The sequence below is a fragment of the Triticum dicoccoides genome, chromosome 6A (assembly GCF_002162155.2).
Source record: "Triticum dicoccoides isolate Atlit2015 ecotype Zavitan chromosome 6A, WEW_v2.0, whole genome shotgun sequence".
Taxonomy (NCBI): Eukaryota; Viridiplantae; Streptophyta; class Magnoliopsida; order Poales; family Poaceae; genus Triticum; species Triticum dicoccoides.
In genome coordinates, this window is record NC_041390.1 from 249519050 (window position 1) to 249541819 (window position 22770).

The window sequence follows — 22770 nt, forward strand, 5'->3', positions numbered from 1 at the left end:
GCGGCGCCCCGCAGTCCGGCGGTGGCGGCCCTCCTTCTTCACCCGTCGCTGGACCCCGGCTCGGGTGAGCGGTCCTGGCGGCGGAGCCCTTCGGCCGGCGGCGTTCCGGCGCGGATCTGGACGGCGGCGATGCGGAGGCGTTGCCCCTTGGCGGCGGTGACGGCCCATGGCCTGCGGCGGCCGGCGGCGCTCGGCTGGCCCAGATCTAGGCCCTACGGGCCCGATCTGGGTCGGGGCGGGCCTGCTGGTGGCCGCAGTGGGCTGTTCTCCGGTGGTTTCCGGCGAGCTCCTCGCGACAGGGACGGCGGCTGCTGTGCCACGACTGCTGCAGCACGGCGGCGAAGCTTCACGGGCCCACGCAGGGCCTGGCCGGACAGGGGGTCTGGTGTGCCTCTGCTGCTATGCCCGGTCTGCTACCGCCTAAGCCGGTGGAGGTTGTTCCCTCCCTCGTGGCTGCGGTGCTGCCGGTCCTTGTCTTCGGGTGTCTCGTTTGGATCCGGCCGGCCTCGCTTCGTTGGCCGTGGTGAGACGACGGCGGTGTCCTCGTGACTGTTGGCGCATGTTGGTGGGCGGCAGGTGTGGTGGAGCCGAAGGTTGGTCCTGGGTGGTGGGCGCGAGAGGTCGGGAGAAATCCATGTCGGGTCTTGCCGGCACCAACGCGGTGACGCCTGCGGGCGCCACCATCCTTCTTGAAGGGCGTCGCGTGACCCTCTCCCCCCTCTATCCTCCGTGTACCGGGAGAAATCCTAGGACTCGTCCGGGCAGCAGCGTCGTCATCGTCGCATTCCTTCTTGAAGGTGGTGCTTGGTACACGGCAACTCGGTGGCTTTGGAGCGTGGTGGTTATCTTCGGTGGGCGCAACGATCGTGGTGTGCCGTAGCTTTCGTCGATCCGGCGTTGTTGGCATTTCTTCTCTTATTTTCTCTTGTTATTTCTTTTGGGCGTGCTTGTGCTGTTTGCCCCAGCGTGGATCGGATTGTTGTATCGGGTGGTTGCTATATCAATATAGCGGGGCGTAAGCCTATTTCGGCGAAAACTGTCTGGTAACGAGTAAATTGCAGAAAACAACCAGTTTGAAGGTTAGGTTTGCGAAAAACACTACAATACAGTTTTTTTTGCAGAAAACACCATGTCTTCAGTGATCTTTTTGCAAATAACACTGATCTGCGGATTTGGCTCCATTGAGCACGCTTATGACAGTTGGGGCCCTTTTTTGCCTACATGGCGTAACATTTCGTGCCAGATCACTTCTATCTGAATTTACAAACTAGCCATTAGTTTTGCCACAGAAACCCCTGAATCAAAAAGAAAACATGCAATTAGCCCACTCCCTTCAATCCCCATCTCTCCCGCCAGATCCTCCGCCCGGCACCGACACATAGGAGGTCGGGCAGCCACTCCCTCGCCTGAGACACCGCATCTTCCTCTCTCCTCCATCCTCGGTGGCCGCGGAGCGCAGCCTCCTCTCTCCATCTCCCTCGTCGGAGCGCGGCGGCGGCGGGCAGAGCAGGGCGGCAGCGGCGCGGCTGGCAGAGCGGCGGCGAGCGCCGGCGGAGCAGGGCGGCGGTGGCGCGGCTGGCATTGCGGTGGGTGCGGCCAGGCAGAGGCGGGAGCGCTGCAGGGCTGGGAGGTGAGCACGGCGACGGCTGGCGCATGGTGGTGACCGACGCCATCGAGGCCGAGGAAGGCAGCAGCCGGCATGCAGTTCGCCGGCTTTGTCTTCTCCCTGGCAACCCTCGCCCGGAGGAGGGAGATGGCGGCACTGGGAGGACGGTTGAGAGAGAGAGAGAGAGAGAAGAGGGCAGACGAGGTCGAGGGTTGGAGCTCTGGCGGGCTGCTACGTGCGACGGCGCGCGGGATGGGGGGCTTCTCTCCTCTGGCGGCTGACTGTGATGGCAGGACAAGGCAAGGGCATGGGCAGCACAGGGGAAAAACTTGCGGGTGTTTTCGCTTTTTTACCCGTCTAGCGCTGTCTTTGGTAAAATGTTATGCCATGTTAGCGAAAAATGGGACCCATCTGTCATAATCTCACTTTACAGAGCAAGATCCGCCGATCAATGGTTTTTGCAAAAAGATTACACAAGATGTGGTGTTTTCTGCAAAAAGAAATGTAACGTAGTGTTTTTTGCAAACCTAGCCTTCAAAGTGGTGGTTTCCTGCAATTTACTCGTCTGGCAACAGATTGAACAGTGATAGGGTGCTTCATAGAGAGGAAATGGGCATATTTAGTGAAACTGTCAACAACCACCAGTATAAGGTTTTTGTTTTCAAACATTGGCAGACCTTCCACAAAGTCCATGCTTATGTGGCACCAGGCAAAGTCAGGAATTGGCAAGGGCTGTAAAAGGCCAGAATATGTGGTATTTTCAGATTTATTGAGCTGGCAAACAGGGCATGCTTTAACATATGCAATCACATCTTGTTGCAGGCCAGACCAGTGACATAGCAAGTGTATTCTCTGGTAAGTTGCTCTTTCTCCAGAGTGTCCTCCAAGTTCAGACTTATGGAATGTCTAGATTAAATCCTGTCTGAGGGAAGTGTTGTTGCCAATCACAATTTCGTTCTTAAATCTGAGGATGCCATGTTGGAATGTGTAATTAGGATGAGCATGGGGATCAAATGCCAGCTCAGTAATGATGGCCTTGTACTTGGGGTCCATGGAATAAGATTTGACAACTTCAGTGATCCACAAGGGAACAATAGAACTAGCAGCTAAAGAGCTCAAGCAGTGTCTCACTCTAGAGAGTGCATCAGCTGCTCTGTTTTCTCTTCCCTTGTACTCAATTGTGTAGTTGTAGCCCAGGAGTTTGACCAGTAACTTGTGTTGGATGCCTTGTGTAAGTTTCTGCTCATGGATTTATTTGAGACTCTGTTGGTCTGTTCTGATGATCAGGGAAGAGCTGGCAAAATAATGTTTCCATTCTTTTAAAGCTTCCATAATTGCCATAGTTTCCTTGTCATAAGTGCTCATGGTCTGGGCTTTAGGGACAAGAGATTTGCTCATATAAGCAATGGGCCTTCCTTCCTACATGAGGACAGCACCTAAACCATAGCCACTAGCATCTGGTTCCAAGATGAAAGGCTTGGAAAAGTTAGGGAGGGCCAAGACAGGGGCATCTGTTAGTCTAAATTTAAGGTCCTGGAATGCTTGTTCTTGAGTGGTAGACCAGTGAAAGTTGCCCTTTTTTAGAGCATCAAAGAGACGCCTGCCCACAACTCCATAACCCTGTATAAACCTCCTGTAGTAGCCTGCAAGCCCTAAAAATCCCCTTTGTTCAGTGATGTTGGTAGGAGCAGGCCAGTTAGTGACGGCCTCAATCTTAGCAGGGTCTGTTGCTACACCTTCAGCAGTGATGATGTGGCCCAGGTATTCCACACTAGTTTGTCCAAAAGTGCACTTGGCTAAGTTAGGGCATGTACAATGGTGCTATCTTAGGAGTGACACGTAGGATAAATGATGAGGTGGAGGAAAGAGAACTCGTAAGAAAAGACTTGTCTTCTCTTATTTAAGATAAGACAAGAGATGATCTCTTAGCACAAGTTGTCTCACCATGTTTTAAGGAATTGCTAGTTATTGAAGATAAGGCTAAGATATAACCCATTGTAGACATACTTTTTGTCATCTCTAAATTACATGCAAAACTTAAGATAAGACTATCTTATCAACCATTATACATGCCCTTACAGAGAGATGGTTTTCTCTCAGCACTCTGAATACTTCTCTGAGGTGCTCTTTATGCCCTTCCAAAGTTTCACTAAAAATCAGAATAACATCAAAGAACACAACCACAAATTTTCTGTGATACTTGGCAAATAAATAGTTCATGAGGGATTGGAAAGTGGCAGGTGCATTTGTCAACTCAAAGGGCGTGACAATATACTCATAGTGGCCCATGTGAGTGGAGAAAGCTGTTTTCTCAATGTCCTCAGGCTTCATTCTAATTTGGTGATACCCACTCTTGAGATCTATTTTGGAAAAATATTTTGCCCCATGCAGTTCATCTAGGAGATCTTCAATGACAGGAATAGGATATTTATTCTTGATTGTCATAGCATTCAGCTTCCTGTAGTCATTGCGAAGTCTTCAAGTCGCATCCTTCTTTTTGACTAATATAGCAGGAGATGAATAAGGACTGGAACTGTGTTGGATGATGTGTCTCAGCATCATGTTGTTGATAATTTCTTCCAGGGCATCTTTTTGGTGGTGTGGAAGTCTGTTAGCTCTTTGGTTGATGATTTTAGCATATGGGGTCAGGGGAATGGCATGATCGCAGGATCTAGCAGGAGGTAGTGTTGTTGGCTCTGGAAATTTAAATGTTTAGGAAGAACAAGAAAGAAAGACTGAAGGAGACTTGTTTGAAAAGGAAAGCTGCAGTGATGGACAATGAAGAGGACAGTGATGATGATGATCTGATAGAATATGGTGATATCATAGCTAAGCTTGTGGAGATAAGAAGACAGAGGAATGACCCAGAACTTCATTTTGAAGGGGACACAGATGTTGACAAAATGTGTGACTTAGAGGTGGATGATGAGTTGTATGTGCCACAAGGTGAAGAAGAGGATGTAGAGGAGGAAGAGGAGGAGGAATTGGAGGAAGAGAAACAAGAGGATGAGCTAGGGCAAGATGTACGAAAGAAGAAAACGGCCAAGAGACAACGAAAAGGCCCAACAAGCAATTCACATGGGAGTATAGAACACATGTTTGAGGAGGACTGGATTCCATCATCTGATGACGACAAGAAACCACAAGACCTTGGTGTGGAAGATGATGACGGTGCTGAGGCATTGGCATATGTGTTGCCCAATGGTAGAAAAAGCAGAGCAAAGAAGATGAAGAAGAGGATATGGTTTGATGAGGACAAAGCTCATCCAGAGGAGCAATTTGTGAAGCATCTTTGCTTCATAAATGTGTACCAGTTAACCCTGCACATTGCTCAAAACAGAAACTTTGTCTACCATAGAAACTGTAGTGATAGGGTGATAGCACATTGCATAGATGAGCAATGCCCCTTGTATATAGCAGCTTCTCAGATTGCAAATGAGAAGTCATTTACAATTAAGAAGTAGTATTTGGTGCACACATGCCCTTCTATGTCAGAGAACACTAAACGCTAAGTGGGTTTCAAAATTCTGTGAGGAGGCTATCAGAAATGACCCATGCACAACTGTATGGGTGTCTGGCAGCCAGCTCGGCTGGATTTTCCTTGGTGGTGGGATCAGGCACTACAGTGGTCACCAGGCCATGGACTTTAGGTGCGGTTGATGCTGCCTTGTCCAGGTGAAATCCCCGCATCTTTGTGGACTGGTAGGTTTTCAGGAGTGCCTGGAGGGCCTTCAGTCAGTAGGCGTTTGCCCAGATTCGGTTGGTTTGAGAAGAAACCATCCAAACTCGACTAAACTTTGGAAAAACTGCTTTGCAAAACAGCAAAATTTTGATTGACCGAGTGGGTGAACTCGATGAATTCTTGGCGATCTGCAGCTCGCTGTTGTTGGAGTGTTTGCACATCTAACTGGAGGGACTTGAGCTCGAGGAGATCCGTGTCCGCGGAGTTAGAGTTGAGAGCCATGATTCTGTCAGGGTTTATGAAAGCAGGAAGCTTTCACACCGAACAGAATAAAGAACACAAACAGGGAGGGCGAGGGAGGGATTTTACAACCACAAGTGGCAACTGGACCTGCGCTTCCTGTTTCTTCCACCGCCGAACACCGCCGCCTGCGCCCACCGCCAACAGTGCACTGGAGAGGATGGGTGGGTGGGATTTTACCGCTGCAGAGAAGTTCTGAAGCAACCACTACCCAAGCCAGGCCTGCACTCGAGCAATCTACCGCCGCCTGTGCCACCCATTGCCGTGCCGCCACCGGGATCTGGGAACGGAGCAAGCTCCTAAACTCCCCCAAATCCACTACGCCGCCGAGAACCATATGCTCTGATTACCAATTATTAAGATCTAACTAACTGACGAACACAAACACATGGAATTTCAGAGGAATTCTTGCTTGATTTCAGAGGAAACTCGCTAGGCTTCTTACAAGAAGAGGAAAGTAGGCCAACCACTCCAGTGGCGGCTAGGGTTACAACCCAGTTTACATTTGATGCCTCTCCCGATGGGATCTGAGGTCTTTATAAAGAGGAAAAGTTCACTGAAGGTAAAAGCAGCCCGACAGCGACATGAACAGGTACAGCAAGTGCGCATGCTACAGTTATTTGATCATAGCCAGCAGATGGAGATCGGACGTTGCTCAGACGACGGCTTAAGTGACTCTGCGTACCGCTTTATGACTACACTCCAGCCACGCGATGAGGATCTGAAGGTCTACGGCTGTTGTCGGACAATGAACAGGTACATGAGATTCAGAGAGCATAGGAGGGCCTGACATGCATCTGAAATACAGGATTCGCAAGTGACATACACAATATATCTTAAGGCTATGGATGAACCTGGGACCCATCAACAGAGAATCTGCCGCCTGCAGCCTGTAGCTTTCTCCAAATGCTGCTCCTCTCTTGATCTTCGCACGTATCATGTAGTAGTTTCAAGTATGAGTACTAGATCTTTGTTTGTATATGCCTTTATTTCTCCATATCATATTTTTTGCTTTTAGAAGATTACCAATTTTAAGTTGTATTGTACCCTTCATACGGAGTCTTGGCACAGTGGTAAAGCTGCTGCCTTGTGACCATGAGGTGACCATGAGGTCATGGGTTCAAGTCCTGGAAACAGCCTCTTGCAGAAATGTAGGGAAAGGCTGCGTACAATAGACCCAAAGTGGTCGGACCCTTGGCCGTACCCTGCGCAAGCGGGAGCTACATGCACTAGGCTGCCATTTATTGTACCCTTCATACATATTTAATGTGCTTCTGCACATACTAATTACCAGTATATTCTAGAGCTGGAAGTATGGGACGAGCCCTATGAGGTTTAATCTGTCTCTTCTATAGCTTTTAAGGAAATGGCTTTTGTCCATTTATAAAGAAGAATTGCTGTAGCCAAATGTTGGTCGACTACAAGTGCAAAATCCGGTGTTGTAACCTTCCTGAAGGCACCGCCTTGGAGCCCACGGTTCGTCGTATGCGGCTTCATCTCTTCGCGGTGGCGTGTTCGCGGTTGAAGCCCCCGGTTGCTCTTGTAGTGCTAGGGGTAGTGTTGTTGCGCTCAGCGCCTATGTATCCTGCCTTGGGTGTGTGCGTGTGTTGTGCTGGCATGCGTTTGTACCGGGTTGTTGTTGATCGTTGCTTTATATATAATAAAGCAGGGCAAAAGCCTTTTTTCGTAAATAAACTTAAATATACCTGCTATCAAGCTACCCAGAGGTCCATCTGGTATTTCCAATCTTGCCCCTTCGTTCGCAACAGAGTAAACAACCTAAAATTACACAACACTTTGTGTGAGTTGATTTACATCTGGTGACGAGGTGCAAGGGATGTACAAAGTATGTTGGTTACCTGAACTGGCGGCTTTCCTGCCCAGGGCCTACTCAGAGTGCAAAGCTCCCACATGATAACTCCGAGGCTAAAGATATCACACTTTTCTGTAAATGGTTCGTTACGAATAAGCTCAGGAGCCATCCACTCTGGAGTGCCTGCAGATGAGTTGTCACTCATTGCAGAATTCGACAATAACCGAGAGAGCCCAAAATCACATAACTTGACTGTCCAGTGCTTGTTAACAAGGCAATTCGCACTCTTTAGATCACGATGAACTATCTTCAAACGGTGCATACACATAAGACCCCTTGTACAAACAAATAATCAGATGAAGATTTTACACAACTAAAAGGAGATGTATCAGGTACTCCAGAAAATCAAATGCTAGCGATAAACAAGTGTATCTGCTCACCTACAGATATCACGGAGCATTTTTAGCCTCCTTCGCCAACTGATCTTACTTTTCTGGCCACTTGTGTGAATCAAATAGTACAAGGAACCCATTTCCATATATTCAGTGACTAGGGATAAGTGAGGAGGCTTCATACATGCACCAAGGAACAATATGACTGCAGTCCAGCACAACATAATCATTGTCAGAAGACCTTGAATTACATCAGGTCTTGCATGAATAGAAAATAACACTTTCAAACAGTCAGACCAGTAAGATCAGCACAGAAAATGAAACCAAAACTGCAAACAAACAAATTGAAACTGCTATATAGTGATTGTACAGGAAATACCATTGGGATGTCGGAGACGGCTGAAAATAAGAAAAAGGAAATAATAAGAGAACAGAACTGCTAGAATAACAGAAATTGCAGCAAAGCTATATGAAAACCTAAGTATGGAGATCTCATTGCAGAAATCTTCCATATTCTCCATTGTTAAATCTTGCTCCAGAAATACTTTTATAGCTACATCTGTTCCATTCCAGATGCCACGGAAAACTTCCCCAAAAAAACCTAAAAGGATAAACATGAGCATTAGCTTTAAATAATAGAAACGTCTCTAGAGAAATTCAGTTTCAAGAACATCTATTACATTCAAAACATCCCGTTTGTCTAGCAAGTTCATAAAAATTACTCGAATATAGCCCGATGGTTGAGACATAGTACTTGCCTATTCCAACACGAGTGCCAACAGCAATCTCTGAGAACCCAATATGCCATTCTTCAAAAGGCAATAATGGCTTGTTCAGAAATGGTGAAGATTGCAATGCTTTATTCCAAGTGGACATCAGATCTTCTGCTGTAAGGAAGTCAGCTGGCTCTCTAAGATTAGAACCATGGTTACCTAACCGATGCGGTGATGAAGGTAATGACAATGCCTTCTGAGTAATAATGTGCCTTCTTGAACCCTCCTGAACATTTGGTTCTCTTACTGACACCTCATCATCGTTGAGGTCACCTACTGATTCCTCCTATATATAACAAGGAACCAATTGCAATTGTCAACCACCAAACTTAGTAATTTAGAGCCACTCTGACAAACTATCAAGTGTATTTACTGAGTAAAAAGAGAACATTTTCTTGAAAAGAAGCAGATTGTGCTGAGATCACTGAAATTTTAGTAAAAGATATGTCAACAATTAAAAGAACAAAAGCATACTTTTCTCTGTGAATCATTTGAATGTCCTGGACTACCATCATTATGTGCCCTTGAATGGCGATTTTTCCTCATGCTTTCACTCATTTCTTTAACTGCCCTGAAGACAAGCAAAACAATATACTATGTCAACCCAGAGATCAAAAATCTGAAAAGATGAAGTTGCGTAGAAATCCTTAAATTTGCAAGAGTGCAAATAAGTTCAGGAACTTCAAAACTACACAGCACAAGCAAACCCTACTAAAAAGTTGGCTAACAAAGGTTTGGTGTGGTCATATTGGCAAAGTAATACACTAGACATAGCATGAACAAAGGAAGCATAGGCGTGCCTAAAATTTGGCAATCATCCATTGAGAACCAAATTGTTGCTCATGGTCAAAAGACGGTATTGTGGATTTGGGCACGAACCAAATATATCAACCTAAAACTAGACTTTTATCAGTCATTCAAATAGGTCCAACTGTTGCTTTGCATGCCTGACTAAGAATCTACACACCAACCATGTCATTCTCCTCCTCTTTTTCCCTCTTCCTCTCCTAACTGGTCTTCTCTGCCTTAGATGTTTTTATTAGTTGCATACACTTTTCATGTATTATCCCGCTGTGTAAGCATCACCCAAGGGCTGATAAAGCTGACAAAGGTGACCCACATCTTGAAGACCGTAGAGAAACCCACAGCCTCAGAATAAAACTGAGGCAAGACACCAGCACAGAGGACAGCCACAGACCATGCATCATCATCAAACCACTAAGTATAGTATAGGCGTCAGCTCGTCATGATAAGAGTAGAGCAACATCTTGAAGGCCGTAGAGAAACCCACAACATCAGAATAAAACTGAGGCACGACACCAGCACAGAGGACAGCCACAGACCGTGCATCATCATCAAACCACTAAGTATAGTGTAGGCGTCAGCTCATCATGATAAGAGTAGAGCCACCTGGTAGTCAGACACCTTCTAATCATAGGCAGCAACTGTAGCATCATCAGCAACATTGGAAGCCTCACAGCTGCTGGATCAGCACCCGGGACAAGAACCGGTGGTGAAGACTCCACATAGGCAACATGGCACAGCGGACAAGGGATCTTGCTACAGAGGACGCCCCAAAGACAAAGACCACAAATGTGAATACACATGTCGGTGACAAAGTCGGTGTAACACCGTCAAACATCACCAGGGAGCCAGTGCCAGTCCTGACATATTGGGCGCCCGGGGCAAAAACAATAAGGCGGGCCTTTTTTACAAGAACTCTTAATATATTTTCCATTTGTATGGTTGTCGTGAACATTAAAAAGCATAATATAACAAACAAAAATTAATAATAGGTAAACCCTGTACTCAGAGTTTTCACAATCTCTCTCCTCCTTCAAAGTAAGAGCCATAATTTTTAAAATATAGACTCAAGCAGCGGAGGGGACGTGGAGCACTCGGGTCTGCACCCCTCTGAAATCTGCACGTCCATTATTGTCTTGGGATGAATACAGTTAATGCAGTTTACTTTTCCCTCCAACCAATACGAGAAATATACAACATAGTAAGAACAATGAATCACATTTATTTCGGCCCCACAACTCTGTCATGTCCCATGCGAGGAAGCTCAGGCTGAGATGGGTTGGAGTAAAAGTTCGTGGCCATCAAGTGGGAACAGGTCAAGGGACGTCGACCACGCGCAAAGCTCAGGTCAAGGACGCAGGCCACAAGCATGAAGCCCGCGACCTCGATGCAGTACCGCTGGCTGCAGGCACGGTTGCTGAGGCGGAGCACGTCCATGCCGAGCTCGACGTCAATGGGGACAACCGAGACGTGGATGACGTACAAGCATCTGGTGGCTGCAGGAATGAAGGCCATGGTGCCGGCGACCTGGAAAGACGCGGTGCCATGCCGAGCTCGACGGCGACCATTGGAGTAGTACCGCTGGCAGCAGGAACGAAGGCCATGGTGCTGGCGACCTGGGAAGACGCGGTGTCGCTGGCCGCTGTCACGCAGGACACGACAAGCTAGAACGGCGATTGCATTTCTCGCTGGTCGCGGGACTTGGTGTCAGTGGCTAGGGCGGACATCGTGTCATTGGCTGTGTCCGCACGGGACGCAGCAAGCTCGGACGGCTACCTCGTTCTTCCTCAACATTGCTCCCCGTCGGCGACATAGTCTTCCTTGTTCCTCCTAGCTTTTTTTCCCACATCGCCGAAGGAGAAGACCAGGAGTGAAAAGAGGAAACAGAAAAGTGGAGAGAAGAACATGAGCAGTGTCAGTTGATGGTAGGGGAGAATGGGCGTCCAGGGGAAGATGGCTTTGTGAAGAGAAGGTGCGGCGTTGTCCGAAAAGGATATCGAATACAAGCCTATATTATGTGACATACATGGTTCATAATCTCCTAATACAGACTGTCTAATATAATGGTGTGAATCCTGAGGCAAATGAATGGGGCAGATCCGGTGGGTGTGGTCGCTGTGTGCTCCAATGCAATTTCACTCAAGTAGCAAGCTATTATCTCTTATTCATATCACAATATTGTGGATATTGCGATTATTTCTCGATGCTATTACATTTACTTTCCCAATATCTCTTATTTCTCATTTTGACCAAACATGCATCAAAGAAAAAAGGTGAGTTACACACAAGACACAAACTACTATTGGAGAAGTAAATATGTCGTATGTGGGCCCATGTTCCAGTCTGGCCCAAAAGGCCCAAGCCCATTCACTAACCTAGAAGAGGAGACGTTGTCTCGTCATGGGCGCCACTTCACACGAGATCGAGCAGCCACCAGGTGCTTTCCTCTCTCAACTAAATGGTATTGGAGAGCGAGGTTGAGGGAGGAAGGCGACGGCGGTAGAGTCGCCCTCGAGGCGGCGAGGTCCGGTGGGGAAATCGGCAGCGAGCTGCGTGGTGGAGACAAGCGGCTGCCTGCGAGCTGCGCACGCGCATGAGGCGGAGGTGCTGCTGCTGGGTGAGCGAGTGGGACCGGGAGAAGCGGCTGAGCTGAGGAAGAGGGGCGGTGAAGTTGGCTGCTGGTGCCTCAGTTGCTGATTCTGCTGCTGCTGAGCTTGGTGCTGCTGCGCAGGTAGGAGAAGAGGTGGTGCTGGAGGCGGAGAGGAGCTGCGTGTGGAGGTGGTTGCTGCTACGTGTGTGCTGATTGAAGAACAGATTGGGACCAGACTATCCGGTGGTCTGCTCGTCGATCTGGAAGGCACTCTCGTACGACCAGACTGTCCGGTAGGGGCTGTGGTTCTGGAGGCGGCAAGGTGCTGCTGCTGTGTCTGCTGCTACTGAGAGTTGCTGCTGTTTTGCTTCTGGTGCTGCTGATTGGAGAAAGGGGAGGCGATCATGGAGGCTGAACTTACTTCTGCTGTAGAGAAACTTGAGCAGCTCATGACTGTGAAAGCTGCCGAGGAGTTACCTCCTGCAAGTGGCACCATTGTTGTGCCCCACGTGGATCAGGTGTTCAAGCTTGAGCTCATGCCCAATGATGTCAAGTTGAATAGCGTGGGGGCGGGCCTTGTTGATCTTGAAGACAAAGGTTTCAGGGAGTGCTATCATTGTGGTCAAACAGGGCATATCAGTCGTTTCTGCACTGCACCCAGAAGAGATGGAGGCCGAGGGTACAGTGGTGGCAGCAGCAGCCAAGGTGGTCGATATGAGAGTGGTGGTTCTTGGAAGGCCCCTCACCAGAAATCTGACGCCTACCGGACGACCGAGCCTCCAGACGACCGATGCTCACCGGACATACGACACCGACCCAACAGAGCCAAACCGTCGAAAGTCCGACGCCCTCCGGACGTTCGGATCCACGCGAGCCACCGGACGTCCGATGCCTGACTGTGCGCAGCCACTCAGGTTTACACCCATGTATCCCCCTCTCTCTCCCTAGACTATATATACCCCTTCACTTGGACGAACTAGGGTCAGCAAAGGATTAGCTCAGATTTGAGATAGAGCTTTGCTCATCCACTACCCTCTCCCATGGAGATCAAGGCCTCCATGTAAGAAGATCCCCTAGTGGATCAAGACCCCTTCTAGGGAAGGTCCTCTTGGATATCAAGCCCTCAATTCCTCTAAGGATTGGGGTGAACTAGTTCCTCTTTACCTTCTTGTGTTGGATTTGGACCTTTGTATCCCTCTTTGTGTGTATATGGATTTAGCACATGTGTGATTGGATCTTTGTCAATTGAGTGTTCATCTTGTGTTCTTCTCTTGATTTGCTTCTTTCCCCGCCTCCAAGTGTGAAAACATCATGAACTAGGGTTTTGCCCTACATCATCTTGATATCAGAGCAAGGTTGATTCACACCTTAAGAGTAATTCTCTCTATTTTCTAGCCCCAATTTTGTGTGTTTTTGCCCAATTTCGAAAATCCCCACAAAAATAGCCCCACCAAAACTTTTGTGATTTGTTGGTTATGATGTTGTTTTGTTGATTTTGATCCATGGATTCGAAGTGTTGCAGGTGGATCTAGCTTTCCCCACCTTCTCCTCCCTTTTCAAATTGTTATGGCGCTGCTAGAAGGAGGGCGCGAGAGGGCCGGCCGGGGGCCTTTTGCCCACGGCCGGGCAAGATGGAAGGGATTTCCTTCTTAATTCTTGCTTGATTAGATTGATACATCTCCTCTCTTTATATAGAGAGGTTTACTTGAGTCCCAAGCAAGGCTTACTTGACCCCTAAGCAAGCGACCCTTATCTCTAATTAACCCTAGGACTAACGGGCTATACCGCCAGCCTAGGCCATTAGGCCCATTACGTACTCTAACAATATGAGTATTTTAAAAAACATTTGATATGTACTGCGGGTTTAATGTCAGAAAACATTAGGGGGTTTTCTATAAAATAGCAAAACGGACTAAGAATACTAATTTCTTTTATTAGTAGGTATAGAGATACCCCTTCACTTGGACAAACTAGGGTCAACAAAGGATTAGCTCAGATTTGAGATAGAGGTTTGCTCATTCACTACCCTCTCCCATGGAGATCAAGGCCTCCATGTGAGAAGATCCCCTAGTGGATTCAAGACCCCTTCTAGGGAAGATCCTCTTGGATATCAAGCCCTCAATTCCTCTAATGATTGGGATGAACTAGTTCCTCTTAAACTTCTTGTGTTGGATTTGGACCTTTGTATCCCTCGTGTGTATGTGGATTTAGCACATGAGTGATTCGATCTTTGTCAACTGAATGTTCATCTTGTGTTCTTCTCTTGATTTGATCCTTTCCTCACCTCCAAGTGTGAAAAGATCATGAACTAGGGTTTTTCCCTACATCAGCAGGTGTTGTGGGAGATTCTCAAACGGCGGCGGCAACTACAACCAAACGTAGTAGGGCAGTTGCGTAATGAGACCTTGCTGGCTCACGACGTATCCAGCAATGGCAAGATGGGAGAGATGTATACCGTAGTATATAGTTTGATGGCTCGAAGGCGGAGTTGCGGACAACGGACTTGAGGAAACCAATGGAGCGGCGTACAATGCGGTGGATTGCCTGGTAAATCAACGTGAACTTTGCACACTGTTTAGGATAAACATTCATCGATTGTGGTTGCGATCCAACAACTGGCCCAGCTTGACCCCACATCATTCCTGGCCCTCAATCTAGGTCGATCGACCCCGACCCCAGCTCAGGGAATGGACCTTCGACCCCCAAACTAGGCTACTGTGGGGAAACTAGAGTGATAGGTGTTTCAAGAAAAGTCAAGAAGGAAATATCCTCCACGGAGGCCAAAGGAGAGGATCGACGTAGATAAAGGATGGGACTCATCGAAAGACACATCCCGAGAAATCTACATCCGACAACCAATAGAATCCCAACACCGGGAGCCCTTGTGCTCATCACTGTAACCTAGATGACAAAATCAACAGTCAGTTTGTTGCATTCACGAGGTGCCAAAAGGAAATAGCAAACACAACCGAACAACCGAAGTGCAAAGTAGTCAGTAGAACGACCAACAAAGACACTCAAGGGAAGTGCCACCCTGCAAACCAAAGGAAGTCTGAATTCGGACGATAGGTTGATCTGGAAGCAACCTCACCCCAAAAGTGAAGGGAAGAGAAGTGACAATTATCCACATGAGCCGTCTCAAGAAGGTGACGATGCTTGCGCTAAGCAACACCATTGTAGGTGTGAGCACCAGGACAAGAGAACTAAGCAAAAGTGCCTTGCTCAGTAAGGAAGTACTCCCTCTGTCCCTCTATAAGGTGTATTTGTTTTTTCAAAAGTCAAACGAGTACAAGTTTGACCAAGTTTTCAGAAAAATATATCAATATTCACAATATGAAATTTATATCATTTGATCGATCATGAAAGGTAGTTTCATATTTTATCTATTAGGTATTGCAGGTGTTTCTATTTTGTTCTATAATCTTGGTCAAACTTTCAAATGGTTGACTTGCACGGAAACAATACACCATATATTCTGGAACGGAGGGAGTAACACAACAAACGAGATATACTCACCAGCTGAATCGACACGAGAACACAACTAGGGGCATGGATCCAGGAGGGAACTGCGCACTAGATGACCCTAGAGAAGTCAATCCACAAGGAGGTGATGTATTCTCTCTAATATTTGGCCGCTTAACATGCATGATGGGTTGTGCAGTAGGTTTTGGTGAGCAAGGCAATGATGGTCCAACAACAGTTTATGGTGGCAACCCAGAAGAAGAATTTCACTTCCGAGTCAATTGAGTCATGGATGGTCGCCTTGTAGCACAAACAAGGCGTGAAAATCCCGAACTCCGTCCAGCACCAAATGAGAGCTCATCAGAAAGATTTGTGCGGCTACTATCTGCCACAGTACGAACTGCGAAAGGTCCGACTACGAAATGCCTCCGAAAACTATTGAGAGAAAATACACCAAGATAATTACTTGAAATATAAAGTGGTTACATGCCTAGTTGGAACTAAAAGACGCTAGGAGAGTAATTCATGAAAATTCAAACCACACAGCTTCACTGCACGCACAAGGTAGGAAAGAGTAATGGCAGGAATGGAGCATAAGGTCGAATGTGTACTATACACGACATGGCCATCAATAAAGTGAACCCGAATAATCATGTACCTAGTTTGCTTCCTTTTCTCATATTTTATTGTTGTCCAAAAATGAAAAAAATATAATACTGCCTATTTAGAAGTTAACCAAGTATTTTAGTCAATTTGATCATTTGAGGAAAATATAAATATCAAGGTTATCACTAAACTTGGCGCAAATCTTCTTATTTAGCAAGTGAAGTCCTTTTTACAAACCTCGCAAAGTCATCACCAATTTCAGGGGATGTACTCATACTTTTTGGACGTCCTCTCCGCGCACTTGACGTTGATGCACCATCTGACCTAACATCAAGTAAGACACAATTAATTAGACCAAAGAGAAGATAATACTGCAGCATTAGCAACAATGTTAACTGCAATATTGTTAATCACTAATAGCTTGTAAATATGAGCTGGCTTCCAAAGTTAAGTACAGATTAACAAAGCATAGAATATATATATAGGGAAAATCCATCCTACCACCCAGTGGTAGTTACCCCACATATGTCATATACTACCATATGGTATTATATATACTACTTTATCATTATAAATATGTTCATATATTATATATAAGATATTTCAAAGTGAATTACATGAAAAAATTGTAAGTTGACCCAAGATTTTTATTATATTTGTGAAATACGTATACATTTGTACGTAAAAAAGAGCATACTCAAAATACGATGCATACTACCTAAAAAGTAGTATATATACTACCTAAACATTCTTATATACTACATACTACACGTACATACTCTCCGATTTGATAGATACTACATACAACATACAAAACTGAAGTGGTGGTAACTACCACTGCTTGTAGATAAAATTTGTCATATATATAATCTTTTATGCCCTAAAGCACGACCCCAATGAACCAAGTACAACTTGATTGCACGCACAACCTTAACATGCTGAAAAAAATCCAGGAACTTATTCTCAAAATAAGAAGGGAGGAAGTCCAAGAAACCAGTCAGCACCAATTCCCACTATTAAACCCAAAAATACAAGGCAATATGCCGATTGAAAGTCAATCGTAAAGGTTAAACAAAGAATCAATTAGAGAAGTCAGATCCACCCAGTTAGCAGTGAGAACCAGCTTTGGGAGGAAGCATGGATCAAACAGAACTACTGTACGCTGAAGGCGCTCGGCGTCACCCTTGATGACACCTGGCGGGGTTGTAGCAGGAGATGTGGCGACCACCGACGATCTCAAGGATAACGATACCGGCGACAGAGATGGGTGGAAAATAAGGATTATTTTCCTCTTAAATATGGTGCCAATGTAATTAAAAAACAACAAGTGACGCTCAAGGAGCTGTTTGCCGAGTTTTGAAACTATAAAATAAAACAAAAACATGACACTCGAGAATTCTTTGGTTCTATTTATCATATTCAAATAACTTGGCCTATTTGAACAATAAAAAATGTTGCTACCTTCATTGTTCAGGCATTTCCTTTAAATCATGGCAATGAGCTATTTAACTATCTTCTTATTTGATGATTAAGACTTAACAAATTAATAAAATAGAAACTTACTGAGGTACCTTGATACAGCTACACCATCTCCGTACTGTCTGTCACCCAAGTTTGAGCGCCCATGTGCTCTGGACAATGGATGGTCTGGACTACAGGAACAAATAAATACATTTTAATCTAAATCCATTCTGAATCTTTAAAGCAGTTACAGATTCTATATATAGCAGAGAAGAATTGATATAAATAATATAGGACGGGAAGATAAAGCAAGCAGAAACAAAACCCTCAAAGAGATATAAATATGGGACAATTAACTCAAATTAGCCATTTCCAGATTGCTGCTTTTCATCTAAAAGCTGACCACAACAAAGGCTGATTTTTAAGCAACTAATATGTCAGAGGCAGGGCAGTATGATGCGGTTGGGGCCATGCGGAGCTCACCATCAGAGTGAGAGGATAATGGTGCTGAGTTAGTTACATGTAGCGTTAACTCAGTTTCACGCCATGATATGCCATGCCGTGTCATGTTATTGCTTTATCCTGAGGGGTCAGACTACACCAATTCTCAAAGTGGAGGGATCAATATGTTGGGCGCCGTCATCCTCCTCCATGTCCGCAGCTCTACCGGCTCGATCGATTCCTGCGCATAGTTCGTCATCGCGCACGAAGCCCACGCCTACACATAGATAGGCGTGTTGTACACACCTTATCATGTCATTGCTCCATGGCTAGTATATATAGCGTCATGTACAGTGTATGTAATCATCATGTGAGTAATACAACATTCTTCTTGGTAATCAGACCGAGAAGCTTTCCCTCTCTTTCGCCATGGCTGACACTACCACGGCCCTCAGCCCTAGCTCCTCGTCGACCTCTGTTGCTACCGATCCTTCAGGATCTCAAGTAGCTGGCCTCAACGACACCGTGATCTCCCCACCCGGCTCCCCTTCCGCGGTGCACGGGCCCTCGCCATTGTGCCGTCGATCACCTAGGTACCCTCCGCCAATTCCCTCTCAACCCTACCCGCCATAACTACCACCCTCTCGATACACTTCAAGATCACTGACTACGTCATGTTCTATGTCAACCTCGCCACCCGCAACTACCCTTCGTCATCTGCAAATCTGGCGTCCAAGAACACGTCGAGGTGGAGTCCAATCCCCTAAAGAAACGCACAATGGCGCAACGAACACCCCAAAATGAATTTGGGGTGTTACTAGAAGCATATGCATCTCATAATCTTTTGCTTGCACATTTAGATCTTAAGGAAGGAATATTTAAATTGATTTTCAAAATAAAAATAAAAAAGAGTGGACGATGACATGACTTCCTCAAATTATAGGGAATGATTCAGATATACCTCATATGCATATTTGGAGTTCTAGTATAATTATTGGAATTATAAAACCCTACACACTATTTTTATGCCATGTGTGTCCACCATAGATTTATATGTCAGCCTTCTTTTCTAGCATTGGCCCTTTCTGTACAATTTTTGCGGCCTTTCTCGGTGTGGTTGTCTTTGTACGACTTATGTAGCCTCCTTTTGCATTGCTGTTGATCTACACCCCTTTCTTTCCCCCGAGCTTCTTGCGCCACCGGTTTCTATTGCTATGATCTTTGCAACATGCTTCTTCTATCCCTTTTTGGCTTGACTCAACATGTTTCTAAAAACTCCATGCTACTGTGAATGTGGATTTTGGGATTTCGCTATTTATCTTAGTCTTACACTTTTTCAAATGAAATGCTTTGTGTACGCTTTGCATTTGAGAGAGGGGGTGTTAAGGACTACTTGCGGACGCTCAAGAATCAACTTTCTACTAAGGGTATCGTTAGCAGCGTGGTTGGGAACGAGTAGGCAGGGGTGCGTACGGCGGCCTTATAGTGAAGGTCGTCGTACACTCGACTCAATGATGTTTTTAAATAGGTTTTGTCGCCTCATGGGAGCATGACCAACATCCTATGGAAGGGTCGTCAAGAGTGGTGCCCGCTGCACGGAATACTTGTGTCGCCACGACTCCCAACTAGTCCGCACCTGGTCCCTCGGACTCCAGATCTCGGCCTTCCTAACTCTTAAGAGAGCTAGTAGGGGAGAGTGACCCCCTTCTTGAGTGAGTGATTTACATGCCTATGGAGGGCCTTGTATAGCCTAGGGGTCCTTGACAAATGACCAAGGCTACTAGGTAATTTTCCCTCCTTTGGTCCCATATGCCACTAGTTGGGGTTGGAGGTGGGTTGTAGCCCATTAGGGGAGAACCCCTAAACTACCCATCTTTGACTTTTGGGGATCTTCATTTGACTAGTTGACCATGAAGCCTTGCTTGGAATTTTGTTGGCCAGGGTGGCTTGCTTGGACCCATGAAGAGTTACTCTGACTTGTGTTGACTGCCCACATGGCATGTTACATAGGGTAGGGGTGGTGCCTTCAGAAGGGTCAGAGCCATTACTGCAACACTGCAACATTATGTATTGGTCTAGGTGTCTATTAGCCTAGATTTCCTTCCTTGTACTCCAAGTCCATTGTATTGTATATTTACGCCTTGAGCTCTGCAATATAAGACAAGTTGCTCCTCTTAACAAAAACCATCGGATGTATGTAGACATATTTTAGAGTGTAGATTTACTCATTTTGCTCCGTATGTAGTCACTTATTGGAATTTGTAGAAAGACTTATATTTGGTAACGGAGGGAGTAGAATCGATCGGCTAGCTACCATTTAGCCTGCTGTGCGTACTGAGTGTTCTCCAACGACAAATTAATCTACTCCATGGGCGAGCTTTGTTTTAGACGTCCGCTATTCGGAGGAGAGTTATCGTCAGTCAGCGACTCAATAGAAGCATGCAAGATTGCCGGAGAGTGACTTGCACCGCTGGCTCAACCGATGGGGTCGTCTACAGAAAAACAAACTACATGCTACCCCTTGCGGCATGGTGACCAACAGACGAAGGAATCCCTGGCGACAGCGTCAAGAAGAAGATGGCTTGTGAGAGACCAACAAAATTAAAAAAAGGTTAAGCACCTATCCTGAAATGGCTAATAATGAGAAGATAAATTGCATTACAGTTAATGACGAGGAGTCGAAGGCGCTGCCCTTTTCTCTCGGTTCTGTTTTGAAAAAAGAGGTAAGATACCATGATTTATTAAACTACAGTATTTTTTTCATCCAAACACCTCAAAGTATTTAAAACCATGGTTTTTTTTAGAAACCACGGTATTCCTCAAAAACTGTAAAATTACTTTGTATCCAAAGTTCCAAACGCACCCTAAAAAGACACAAGTGCCCTTGAAAAGATAATTTTGAAGGCAAAATTCATGGGCATATTTGTCTTTTGAGAGCCATTAGGATATTGCTTCTACCAGATATTTGGGCTTTAGGAGGTCGCTCAGACCTCGTCTTTTTCGGCGACAAGGTGACCTGCACTCCTAAACCACCATGGTAAGGCTGCATTTGGCATTGAGATGGATTATGATAATCCAGCTTTTGCTATTTTTTTTCTATTTGGCTAACCATCTTTTTTCCTGCTTTCATGGCTACTTACCGCCCAGAATTTATAAGGAAAGTTCAGTACAACATAGTTTAGTGCCAATAAACTAAGTCTAAATCTTAATAATCAAGGAAAAATATGAACAATTTAGTAAAATTTCAATAAACTTTGGAAAATCAAAAAATAATGAGGAAAATAAATTTGGAAACCAGTAATCATAAGCAGAAATGGAAAACATAAAACTGGTATAAATAAAAGGAAATTAAAAGAAGATAAATATCTAGATACATTTGATCTAATTCTTCATATAATTTATAACATTTTCATCTTTCCTAAGTTTATAGTCAAAACAGTGAAATATTAAAAAAAAACTCATCACTGCAGATAATCCCATGTTTTTGAAGATCCTATCAATCCTGTGATATTCCTATTCCTACGTTCTCGAATTTCTAAAGTTCAGATAGGCCCTTAGAAGTGCTAGATAGATAGAACATGATTATCTCTGTAACAAACAACTGCTAATCTCTGCACGCACAAACCATAGCCTTTAGTTGCTAACATTCTACAGAAGTGTGACCCTCCGCCATCATGTGTAGAACTAAGTTCTGATGGTGAACGAGTCTGAGCAGCTATCATGCATATTAGAGGTAGAAAATAGTAAGATACAGAACTTTGACAGTGCAGAAGATTACTACGGCAAAAGAGATCTCACGCCAGACTAAAAGAACCATGTAATGAACAAATTTACCAGATTGAACCATGTAATGAACAAATTTACCAGATTGGTGACAATAGCTACTGTGTAAACAGAAAAGGGTAAAACTAAGAACCTTGAACTGGCAGTTCTTTGATGTTCATTAGCTTTCCTCCCACGGCGTCCACATAAGGCATTGGCAACATTTGGTTCACTATGTGATGAACTTGTAAACCATGAAATGGAAAAATAAAAAGGTAATTCTGAAACGTGAACACTGAAAAAACAGAGCAAGGATGAAAGAGAATGTAGAAGGATGGAAGAAAATTGTTATATTTATTTGAGGCTTACCATCTCAATTTGCCCTCCATAGAGTTTGAAGTTCGGTGCATGATGTCTCTTAGGGACGGAACTTTAAATGACCTATTGTTTTCATCTTGCTCTTGCCTGAAAAGTGACATAAATTGGCAATAGTGCTTATCAGGAACAATATCAAGGCACTAGAAGGCTACAATTATATAGTTCTAAGACTACAGATTGATGTTTAGAAATATAGATTGTTCCTGGCAAACAAGACAATGATTTTAAGTTTGCACAGGTATTTCTATGCCCAAAGCTGAAGTCAAACAGAGCAGTATCATACTATCATATGTTGCTAATGCAATAATAAGATCCCTGCAAGGGACCAAACATAACCAGAACCAGAAACAGGTATATCAAAAAGGGAATACACAAGCATACCGTTGAGAGCACAAAGGACTATTCGGTTCAAGAGGAGAATCACAAGAATCATAGTCAGCAGAGTCACTCTCTCCAGCAGCAGATATATGGGATGTGATTATAGCATTGGATGAGAATGGAATTAGTTGTCCTGGAAAACGCATTAGATCAACGAGAAACTCCATGGACTTCAGCATAACAACAACAGACATATGTTTGGGTGAGTCATCGTGTTCATGAGATTCTTCATCTGAAATGCCCTGCACATATTAAATAACATAGTAATGTAGGGTTCAGGAATTTCACGAGTGGGAAGAATCCTATTTCAAAGTGCAGACGC

At 45.2% G+C, this 22770-nt stretch overlaps 1 protein-coding gene across 5 annotated transcripts in view; it reads right to left on the bottom strand.

Moving 5' to 3' along the window:
* Nucleotides 1-22770, bottom strand: part of LOC119316730 (serine/threonine-protein kinase EDR1-like) — a 48534-nt gene that overhangs the window by 2624 nt on the left and 23140 nt on the right. For 2 of the 5 annotated variants that reach the window (XM_037591110.1, XM_037591112.1), the window contains exons 5-16: nt 22452-22690; nt 22062-22157; nt 21847-21987; nt 17592-17680; nt 16266-16347; nt 9041-9137; nt 8552-8852; nt 8271-8394; nt 8173-8192; nt 7842-7998; nt 7448-7736; nt 7295-7367 (exon numbers count right to left, since the gene is read on the bottom strand). In XM_037591110.1, the coding sequence (XP_037447007.1) occupies nt 7295-7367; nt 7448-7736; nt 7842-7998; nt 8173-8192; nt 8271-8394; nt 8552-8852; nt 9041-9137; nt 16266-16347; nt 17592-17680; nt 21847-21987; nt 22062-22157; nt 22452-22690 (1708 nt within the window). Of the gene's footprint in view, nt 1-7294; nt 7368-7447; nt 7737-7841; nt 7999-8172; nt 8193-8270; nt 8395-8551; nt 8853-9040; nt 9138-16265; nt 16353-17591; nt 17681-21846; nt 21988-22061; nt 22158-22451; nt 22691-22770 lie in introns of all 5 variants that reach the window. The other 3 variants (XM_037591114.1, XM_037591113.1, XM_037591111.1) reach the window with 3 other exon arrangements.